Source organism: Sceloporus occidentalis, unplaced genomic scaffold (genome assembly GCF_023333645.1).
Source record: "Sceloporus occidentalis isolate IW3139 unplaced genomic scaffold, rSceOcc1.0.p SCAF_223, whole genome shotgun sequence".
NCBI classification, from domain to species: domain Eukaryota; kingdom Metazoa; phylum Chordata; class Lepidosauria; order Squamata; family Phrynosomatidae; genus Sceloporus; species Sceloporus occidentalis.
Genome location: NW_028317203.1, coordinates 91,473 through 102,883, shown reverse-complemented (window position 1 = coordinate 102,883; position 11,411 = coordinate 91,473). Strand labels below are relative to the sequence as shown.

At 42.2% G+C, this 11,411-nt stretch overlaps 1 protein-coding gene across 1 annotated transcript; it reads left to right on the top strand.

Annotated features, from left to right (window-relative positions):
* The first annotated feature begins 278 nt into the window (after positions 1-278).
* On the top strand, positions 279-10,008 carry LOC149276940 (acyl-CoA (8-3)-desaturase-like). The gene is given in 14 exon segments (XM_089503235.1): positions 279-324; positions 1,538-1,618; positions 3,771-3,934; positions 5,059-5,169; positions 5,270-5,467; positions 5,907-6,008; positions 6,526-6,654; positions 7,606-7,666; positions 7,750-7,826; positions 7,935-8,032; positions 8,696-8,792; positions 9,211-9,290; positions 9,374-9,499; positions 9,957-10,008. Coding segments are annotated over 14 exon segments (1,422 nt in total).
* Positions 10,009-11,411: the final 1,403 nt, after the last annotated feature.

The window sequence follows — 11,411 nt, the reverse complement described above, 5'->3', positions numbered from 1 at the left end:
GTTACTGCTATTTTTTCCCCTGACATAATAGAGGGATGAGGGTGACGTAGGGAGAGGATCTTATGGGAGCAGGAAGAGAGGGATGAGATAATGTCAGGATGGATGGTAGAGGAAGGATTGTGGGGGTCTCAGGGAGGCAGGGGGATTGCGGGGTCTCAGCGAGGCAGGGGGATTACGTGGTCTCAGTGAGGCAGGGGAGTGGAAGGTCAGGCAAAGGAAGATTTTATAGGATACAGATATGTTCCACCTCCACCAGCTACAAAGTGATAAACCACCAAATGCAAAGCAAAGTGTCATTGCTACGCAAACCTGGAAATAACACAGGTATTTCTGCAGGGCTCCCGTAACTGCCTTCCATCTACTTTGTGAACTGATGCAAATCAACTGCATGCAAAGCGCTCACCCATTGTTCCTTAACAGCCACCTTCATAATGAATCACTACGTATGCACGTATGCAGGCGTCATTCACAAAAATATTATTCTTCACCGAGCTCCCGGCACACAGTGCAGTCAATAATTAGGTGGATGCCTGCATATATTTGGTGATATAGTGTGGTTTTAGCAGAGGCAAATGGCCAGTACATTTGGAAATAATAATGCCCGGGACATACAGATAGGGCCATTAGGGTGACCATGCCTTGTCCCGGAATGAGGAGTCTGAGAGAAGGAGGTCTCAGCCAATCAGGAGAGACTTCTCAACTCTCCTGATTGCCTGAGTTCAGAAGCCTCTCCTGATAGGCCGAGTCCCTCCTTCACACCAACTCAGAGTAAGCTGCAGCCAGCACCCGGTATGTTTGACTATATGTGTGACTGTGTTTGTCAGTTTGTCACGGTGTTTGTTTGTCACTGTGTCTGTTTGTGTGACTGTGTGTAATGTTTGGTAATAGAGGAGTTGATTCTCTGAATCTACTCATGCCTGGTATTAGAAGGGCATATTCACATAATAGTATATGTGAATCAGGGTGTATGTGCGATATATATATACATATATATATAATATATATTTTATGTGTATGTGACGGTGTGCATATGTGAATCAGTGTATATATATATATAAATATATATATATATACCGTATTTGCTCGATTATAAGACGAGGTTTTTTTCAGAGCAAATGCTCTGAAAAATACCCCTCGTCTTCTAATCGGGGTCGTCTTCTAATCAGACCTCAAATAGAGGTCTGATTAGGAGACTAAGATCCAGATCCCCCGCACCGCTGCAGGGGACCTGGATCCTCCTGTCTCACCCGACTCCCCCCCCCCCATCATACACACACTTACCGGTGCTTCCTGCTGTGTTGCCGGGGCAGCGAGTTGACGTCTACGCGATCCGCGTAGACAACGTCCGCTGCAGCCGGAAGGAGGTGTGGCTAGCAGCGGGGGTTGTCTGCGTCCGTCGCATAGACCTTCCCCGACTGTCAGAGATCAGAGTTCCCCGCACCGGTGCGGGGAACTCTGATCTCTGACAGCCGGGGAAAGTATACGCGACGGACGCATACAAACCCCCGCTGCTAGCCACACCTCCTTCTGGCTGCAGCAGAAGGCGACGTCAACCCGCTGCCCCGGCTGGAAGCACCGGTAAGAGAGGGGGGAGAGCGGGGGAAGGGGGGGGGAGAGTGTGTGTGTGTGTGTGTGTGTTAGTTAGTTAGTTAAATGGGGGTATAGGGTGTGTGTGTTAAATGGGGGCATAGGGCATTTCTGGAGTGGCGTTAAGGGGGCATTTAATAGAGCACTCTGCCTCCTGAAATGCCTTATACCTCCCTATATGCCACTCTGCCCCATAATATGCCTTTTAACCCCCTAAATGGCAGAGTGGCATATAGTGGTATAAGGCATTTCTGGAGGCAGAGTGCTCTATACAATGCCTTTTAACTCCCTTAATGCCACTCTGCCTCCTGAAATGCCTTATACCTCCCTATATGCCACTCTGCCCCATAATATGCATTTTAACCCCCTAAATGCCAGAATGGGATATAGGGGTATAAGGCATTTCTGGAGGCAGAGTGGCACATAGGGGGTCAAAAGGCATACCATGGGGCACAGTGGCATATAGAGGGTTAAAAGGCATATCATGGGCCACAGTGCCATATTGGAGTGGCAAGCCTGGGGGCAGATGTGCGTAACTGGGGGACAGGTTGGAAAATACAAGAAATAAAAACAAAAAAAATCTTTTTCTCAATCATAGCTTTTATTAAAAAAAATAGTTTACATGAATTAACATTTACTGGTAAAACTTTTTTCCTTTGGGGTCGTCTTATATTCAGGCTTTTTCTTTTTTTCCTAAGTTAATATTCAGATTTTGGGGGGTCGTCTTATAATCAGGGTCGTCTTATAATCGAGCAAATACAGTATATATATATATATACCTGTGTGTGTAATATCATCTGCTTCATAGTGTGTCCCTGAATGGCAGAAAAAAAATGTGGTCACCCTAAGGGCCATATCTATAAAAGCTACAAGATTTGCCGCTCCCGCGACCCTGAGGTGCTCCGTGATGACCTGGAGAAATGGCGCTTCACCCAAAGTCTCCGGGCAAAACCAGAGAGTTTCCAGGTATGCCCATGAGACGATGACAATAAGTGCATTTCCTTTTCATTATAGACTGTGACGAGAGATGAATCTGCAGAGATACTGGGCCACAATCAAGATCTGAGGTAAAATGTATCACTATTTTTATCGCTTTATTTTTTTTTTTAAACCATAGGCTGTTTTTATATTTCCCCCAAAACACAAACATTGTCCTGTCGATTTCAAAGCTGCGCACTCAGCAACCCTATCACTAAACTGGACATTGCCTTTCGTTTCATCTACATGCTGCTTCAGTGACTGGTAAACGGGTGTGATATTTGTTTAAGCGTTGATTCTATTGGTAGAATGCACATCATCTTGAGCGCTATACATCGTCACTTCACCGTACTGCCACCTTGTGGCACCCTCTACCAGCCATTAGTGGGTTAATCCAAACATCAGCCGCTGGCCGTTTTTGTCGTTTTCATAAAGCTTCACTATACAATCCGTTGTGTAATGCATTACAAAACTACGCGGTCCCCATAAATCTAAAAGCTCCCTGTGGATTGGTTGGTCTCTTCACGCCGGTCACTACATCACAGCCAATCCGGTGGAAGGGCGCGGCCTGTAAGGTCTGGCCACTTGATAGGCTGGGTTTGGTCCCAATGGTGAGCCGGGTGGGGAGGGGAGTCAAGGGGCGGGGTTAGTGGCCGCAGTCCAGGATCATCTGGTGCTGAAGCACAGAGCGGTATAGCCGGGAAAAGTAGCAGAGCGCTCTGTGTAGGGAGTGGAGACCGGGAACAGCGAGGGTGTATGAGGTATGAGCAGGTGCATAGCTGTACCTAGAGGGTGTCAGAGCACCCATAACAAGGGCAGTAAGGATAGTACGCAATATAATGGGAATATATATATATACTGAACAAGTGAAGGGTGCGGAGAGCAGGGATATACTGAGGGGTTTGTGCAGGGCGTGTAAGTGCTATATATACAAAGTGTAAACTGTACTTATATACAGGCTGTGCTTAGTTATTATAGAGTATTATATGTGTAATATAGGCATATGGGTATAGGTGTGTGTATATATACATTGTTGTGTGTGTATATATATATATATATATATATATATATATATATATATATATATACAGTGTATAAAGGATGTAGATCATCCATATTGTATTTTATGGGCATTCTGTAAAGACTAAGCACACATATAGACTGTACATTGCAGGTGTATTTTCCAGGTGCCATAATGGGCTCAGAAGGAGCCCCAGCGCACTTCACATGGGAGGAAGTTCAGCAGCACAACACTCGTGAAAAACGGTGGCTGGTCATAAACCGGAAGGTGTACGACATCACGAGATTCTGCCGGATACACCCAGGGGGGCCGCGGGTCATCAGCCATTATGCAGGGCAAGATGCCACGGTGAGAAGAATCGTAATTGCACAGTGAGCTGCCGGGGAGGGGAGGGGGGGTTGAGGGTTGCACATACAGGGGTCTGGCGAGCACACACATGTACTGTGTCACAATGATAGGGTACATAAGTGTACAGACGATTCCCAGGATCACACGCATACGATAGTGTGTATCAAACACAAAGAACAATGAGACTAACAACAATGTAACAATGATGCATGCCTGGTAGAGGGACACTATATGTTATGGCACAGTTTGAGAACCCACATCCGTTACCAGTCAAATAATAGCTTAACCACTATGTGGCGAACATCTATATGAAGCGTGGAATAGTTAATATACATATCAGGGAAATATAGTGTACATGTTGTTTATAGTATGTCTTTGTGGCCAGCCATCTCTTTAGGATGTACATGGATTTTCTGCACAAACGTCAGGTGTTAGCTCATCCCCAGTTCTGCCGCACATATTCATTCACAGGATTGGTCCAGGCTTATGGTTCCACTGTATGCTCAGCCCACTGCCCCCCTCCACCGGCAGCTCTCTCCCCCATAGGAGGAGCTAGGGCTTTATGTCATAGCAGAACGGCATCCTGAACACATTAACCTCTTACGTGCTAACCAGGGGAAGCCCAGAGAGCAGAAATAAATACTAGAAATAAAAAACAAAACAGGAGCAAAGGGGCTGCACGTATTTTGTTTATTATCATTTTCCCTTAAAGTCTTACTGAATAGAATATTTCAGTCATGCTTTGCTTTGTGGGATTTGTGATGTTACTGGGTGCGTTATTTAGAAGCGGGGAGGTCAGAGGGTGGTAAGACCATTTAGGTCAGAAATACTGACTTTGTACAACCTAACGATGACCAAAGTATATCGTATACCGTAGGTATTGGATTTGGTATTGGGTTGACCCAGATCATGCTGCTGCATTATTGTGAAATTTCATATTTTCTAGAATGTAAAATATGCAGATTAGCATTAATAAGTAACCAAAAGAATACCAAACATGAGAACAAGTCAGAGCATTGAAACTGGAAACTAAATAAAGGTTAAAAAGGGGGATCTGTGTAAAGTGCTTGAGAATGCAGGTTTGTAGAAGTAAATATTTATACTGGTTTTCCTGTGTGCTCTAGGATCCGTTCAATGCTTTCCACATAGACAAGGAACTGGTAAACAAACGTTTGAAGTGTCTGCTGATTGGGGAACTGGCTCCAGAAGAACCTAGCGTGGAACCCAGCAAAAATGTGAGGAGCTGTACTCTTCACCAAGGAAGCTACGGGCATTGCTTCCCGCCTCACGCTTTTCGTCCTCTGGCAATGCATTGACCTGTGGTCTTCTCTGTAGGTTGCCATGGTGGAAGATTTCCAGACGCTGCGCTCCATGGTTGAAAAGATGGGTCTGCTACGTCCCAATAAGTTGTTCTTCTTGGGTTACCTGCTCCACATTCTGTTGTTGGATGTAGTTGCTTGGGCTACATTGCACTACTATGGGGCCTCGCTCCTCCCATTCCTTATCAGTGCTGTTCTTCTGGGCACAGTGCAGGTAAAACGCACCCAACGAGGATTCAAACATCCCTGTGTCTGTGAGGTTTCCATCTAGCTGTCACTGATTTACTAAAGTGTATATTTTTACTTTGCACTTCATGGTACCTTTCATAGGTGGTCTTTATCTGTCTTTATCTGCTGCTTGTCTCTGTGCCACATACTCCCTTTGCCTCACAGTCTGCATGCTTCTCAACCGTTGTCACTTAATCATTGCCTTGCTGTCTCTCTTGTATTGTATTGTATGTCTGCTGTATGGAATACAATCTGTCATTGTTGTACTGTCTGATAGCCCCTTGTCACTTGGCCACAGTATCAGGCTGTCTCCAATCTTCAGGGAGTATGTTAGCCTCGCATTGTGATACTTGCACCCTTAGGCTTTATGTCTTCCTCATGACATGTTGCCCCATTAACAGGCTGTGCCATTTTTTTCCTTTCAGGCTCAGGCTGGGTGGCTGCAGCATGATTTTGGGCACTTATCTGTTTTTAGTCGATCAAAATGGAATCATCTGGTGCATAAATTTGTGATTGGTCATCTGAAGGTAAAAATCGACTATATCTATGTATAGATAGGTAGTAAGCAAAGAGTAGCATATACCAACTGCATGTTGTTTTTACACAGAGAAAACATTTAGCAAGAATAGCTAAAAAGTTCCAAGCAACCCCCTTTTGGCTACAGTATCCATCATCCTTAGACGTAGAGAATGAACACAGGTCTGGTGGGAAAGTCATGTTGTCACTTAGCCTCGGGTGTTTTATATCTGTGCTCCCACTCCATGTGTTACAATGAATTCCCTCCTGTGCCTTTTATTGATACATACCCTCATACCCTCTTTGGGACAACACCTAAATTGCCCTGTCCCTCTTTATTTTGCCGATGTCCCTTTTTCTTTGAGCTTAGAATACCTGCTGGTTATGAGTGCATAACGGTGTCCCGTAGACCTAAACATCACAATAACATGGAAATAAAATACATTATTTTTGTAAATAACACAAACTAGATAAAAAGTCCCCTGTTAATTGTTCCCTCTTCTTTTCTATGTACTGTTCTCTTCTCAGGGTGCTCCGGCCAGCTGGTGGAATCACTTGCACTTCCAGCATCATGCCAAACCCAACTGCTTTCGCAAGGACCCCGATATTAACATGCACCCCCTGTTCTTTGCCTTGGGCAAGAAGCTGTCTGTGGAGGTGAGTAAAGAAAGCCGTGGAGTGAGATGGAAGAAAACTAATAGAGATGGAAGATAAACAGAATTCGAGATCATAGATACATTCCAACGTACATTGCTTTGGTATCAGAACAATGCCTTCACCAAAGTATTTTTAGGTGAAAAGCAGAATATTACAGAATTTTTAGTAAAATCTGTTGGTATAAATGCTCTTTAATCTCCATCCTGAAAGAATAAATAGAGTGATTCATAAAAAACTAATCCTTGGTTTGGATTAGTGACGTATCCTCTCGTACCATTCAGTACTTCAGTATAATGCTAAACGCCTGTTATTAATATTTAGAATATTGAGTTATTATTTCCTAGCATCAGACATCTGACCAGTCTAAGGACTTTCTATGTTTCTATGTTCCTTCCTCCTTCCAGGGTTCCATTCCTGCTTGATAATTATATAGTATAATGTAAATAATGGTTGTGTCACATTAATATACATTGGATAAATTCATGTAATAATGTGTAAAAATAAAAGTAATTTATGTGTACTGTGTAGGGCTGAAGGATGGAGTAAATTAACTGAACTCATGACGTTTAACTGAATTTGTTTAATTAGCTCCTACTGAAGATCATCAAAGTGTGATTTTAGCAGCAAAGTCTTCTGAATTTTAACATTCAGCTTTTCTGTCTGGCAAAAATGGCACAGAACAGATCAAATCCAATGTAAGAACAGAAAGATCAAATGCGAGATTGCTTCAAAAAATATGAAAGTTTTAGAATGAATGGAATGCTGCCTCCTCCGCCTTTAAAAGAAACAGTGTGTATTCCTCTTACAATACAATGTAGTTCTCTGGCACCTAACTATGGGAATACTGGTTTTATGGTACGGGATTACTAGTGATCTAATTAAAAAGAGTGCCATATTATTTTAGTAAATGTTACAATGAGTAGAAATGTAATTATCATTCTTTCTCCCCAGCTTGGAATTAAGAAGAAGAAATACATGCCATATAACCACCAGCACAAGTATTTTTTCTTGAGTAAGTATGCATGCCGGAGGCAGCAGGGGTTGTATGTACAGGAAATTATTAGGACTCAATGTATATCCCTCTTTTCTCCGCAGTCGGACCCCCAGCATTGCTTCCTCTCTATTTCCAGTGGTATATTTTCTACTTTGCAGTACAGCGTAAGCAGTGGGCGGTGAGTGCTGCGCGTAATAGTAAATGTAAAGTAATGGTACTCTAAGGTCAAAGATTATTTTTGGCCAGAAGGGGTATGGCAGTCTAGTAACGTGTGCTCCTTCCATAGGACTTGGCCTGGATGGTGACTTTCTACGTGAGGTTTGGGCTGTGTTACATCCCGTTACTGGGACTCAGTGGCACATTCAGCTTGTTCATGCTGGTTAGGTAAGTTTGGAAGAGAGGTGGGAATACCTGAGGCAGAGATAAAATGATCGCAGATTCAGCGAGGCTTTTTGCTTTGTTTATTATGGGTTGTGAGTACATAATGATTCTGGGTTATGGCATTCTTGAACAGAATTTGATAGGCAGCTGCCTGAAAACATATTATGCAAAACTAGAACTATTATAAAAATAAAAAAAACCCTTAGTTTTAATCTGACACCAGTAATTAAAAAAATGGTGGATAAAACTCCCCCTAAAGGAGTTTTATATATATATATATATATCTTTTTAATTCATAGGAATATAGATTTTTACAGCAGATATGAGAACCATTCAGTCCATTTAGTCTACCAATTTTTCCTGATGTAAAGACTCTTAATCAGGCTGCATTCTGGAAGGGGAGCAAACCAATTATGAAGAGACACAGATTGTGGGACATGTTTCTACAACCCTTACTCGTCCAGAACCAACTGTAATCCATCTCTTATTTCTAGGGAGTATCTGAGGCGGGGGGCAAAACAAACATTGCACTACAGCAAACCTGCCATCTATCTAGGGTCTCAGATAGCAAAGTTGTAGCTGATTGAGGCAGTAAAGTGTCAGATTCCAGACTCACAACTGCTTTATATTTCTTTATTGAATAAACTTTTATCTACTGTGTTTCAGATTCATAGAGAGTAACTGGTTTGTCTGGGTCACTCAAATGAATCACATTCCAATGAATATTGACTACGATCAGAATAAGGAATGGCTCTCCACGCAGGTACCTGGCATCATCACACCATCACCTGTTTTATTTTATTCTTCTTGTTGAAGACTTGTAGATGTAGATTTCCACAAACTGTTGTGCCCCTGGCTGGGCAAACTGGTACTGGCCGGGGTCTGGCTTGCAAAGAGAGTAGTAAAACAAGCCAGAGTTGAGCTGCCTCAAACTTGCCTCCGTCAGAATTTTGGTCCTAGTGAGCACCCACCCGGACAGTTATTATTATTATTTATTGTTTTATATAGCGCCATCAAATTCCGAAGCGCTGTATAGCTGCCTTTAACATTAAAAAATAGAAACATGCCGCAACATTTAAGATTAGGTCATGACCAGATTACCCACAAACCTTGTTGGATCTGTTTACATCCCAGATTCATACATAGTCTTATACCTATCTATTTCGCTCTGTTCTTCTCAGCTCCAAGCCACTTGCAATGTGGATCAATCTCCGTTTAACGACTGGTTCAGTGGACACCTCAATTTCCAAATTGAGCATCAGTAAGTGATCGCGCTAACAGGGAGGAATTCTGAAACAGTGAGCGTGCCGCACCTCACCCTTTGTTCTTTTTCTCTCTTTCCAGCTTGTTCCCCACCATGCCGCGGCACAATTACTGGAAAGTTGCTCCTCTTGTTCAGTCTCTTTGTAAAAAATATGGCATTGAGTATCAGTCCAAACCGTTGTTCACTGCATTTGCTGATATTGTCCAGTGAGTAATCTTACCTCATGCTCTGACCTAATTCTTAATTCACTTTTGCCTTCTAGATGTGCTTTAATCATGGTATAAAATCCAACTCAACTATGCAATTTGTGCTTTTTGTCTTGCCTTATTTCTTAATCAATGGTTATGACTGTTCTAAAAGTCTTAATTACCGAAAGGCAATATCTGCCCAGTAACTCTATCCCTAAATAATATGAAAGTGAAGTAATTCCATCAAATTAGTGAATGTTAGACATTTTTTTACAGGTATCGTATAACTTGCAATAATGCTCAAGTTATATTGGTTTCTCCCAATTATGTTGTGCTGCTGATTTCCAATATATATCAGACATTTGCAATTCATGCTGCATTTGTAGATTTGTATAGCTATAACTGCCTTAAATACAATGTTTTTATTTTTCTTTAAGCAAATTGTATTTTAATTTTCACTTTCTCTCTGCTTTAGCTCTCTAAAGGAGTCTGGAGAACTCTGGCTAGATGCTTATCTGCACAAGTAAAAAGAAAAAAAGAATTATCTACAGTGCTGTTCACATCCTGAGAATTGGATGTGCCAATTCTGTCTGGATTATGGGTTGTATTTTTAAACATTCCTCTAGGGACTGTCGGGTAGTGTAATGTATTGGGACTCTGAAATCCCCAAGAGCAGAACATTTGGGGAATTCGCAAACATGATCAGAGGCAAACGCGATCTGCCCTTTAGGTAACTTCCCGAGAATGTAGCAGATCTTTAACATTATCTTCACATATATGTTCGGGAGAGATTTGATATTGTGCGTATGTACAGTACTAAAACTCCAGGGCGGAAAACAACCAAACGCGTTTCTAACATTAACGCTGCTCCTAGAATTTGTATTTTTATATGGGGTAATACTGACATCTAGTGGCCAGCCCACGTACTGCAGCTACACTTTACGTAGCCGTATATTTAAAAAAAAAACGAATCACATTAAAATTGGTCGTCTTGGTTACTTTTCAGGTCTGTTCATTTTTTAAATCGAGTGCATCACGCCAGTCCTTTAAACGCTGCACAATCAAGAATACCCCTGCAACCAAACTTGCTGTCGTGCTGATGACAGCACGCGGTCAAATCTCCAAAGACTTTATGTTGCCAACCGATGTCTTCTTGCAGTGCTTTGAGGCCCACGTTTAAAAATCCCACATCCTCCAAATAGTTCTCAGAAACCCACAATGCTATTTACTATAAGCCTTGGGGTGTACCCTAGCATTTTAATATCGCTATTATCAGTGGCAAAATCACACATCTGATCTATTTGCACCGAGTATTTAATAATGTAAGGGTAGTATTCAGGTAGTTAGGAGCACTTTTATACCAGTCAGGCCTTCCCAATCCAATACTTTCACTCTGTACATTCATTTGACTAACTGTTGGTAGTTCTGTGGGAAACTACTCATGTCCTGATTGTAATTCAACAACTAATAAACTCATTTCTGAAGGATTTCTGCCGACTGGGATTTAGTTTTATTCCAAAGAGACTGAACAATCATCAATATCGGTACGGGATCGCTGCAATTACAGAAATTTAGCAATAGTTGTTGTGAATATAAATTATACTACATATCAGCAAGGGATGCACTAATACAAAGCGGAAACTGCTGCTTTTACAGACCAATTTTGACCTCTATGCATATCAAACCCTACAGATTACATCTACTATTATCATTTATTTATACAGCGCCAACATGTTATGCAACGCTTCTTACTAGCGATGCACCGATATATTGGCCTAAAATGGCATTATCTGCAAAATGCTGAAATAAACAATAACAGCCAACAATAATCGTCCGCAGGAGCCCTGCTGCTTCCTTGTGCGTTGCTCGCACAGGGGAAGTAGGAACCCAGCAGGGTCACGTGAATGTACGTCACGCCACATGACCCTGC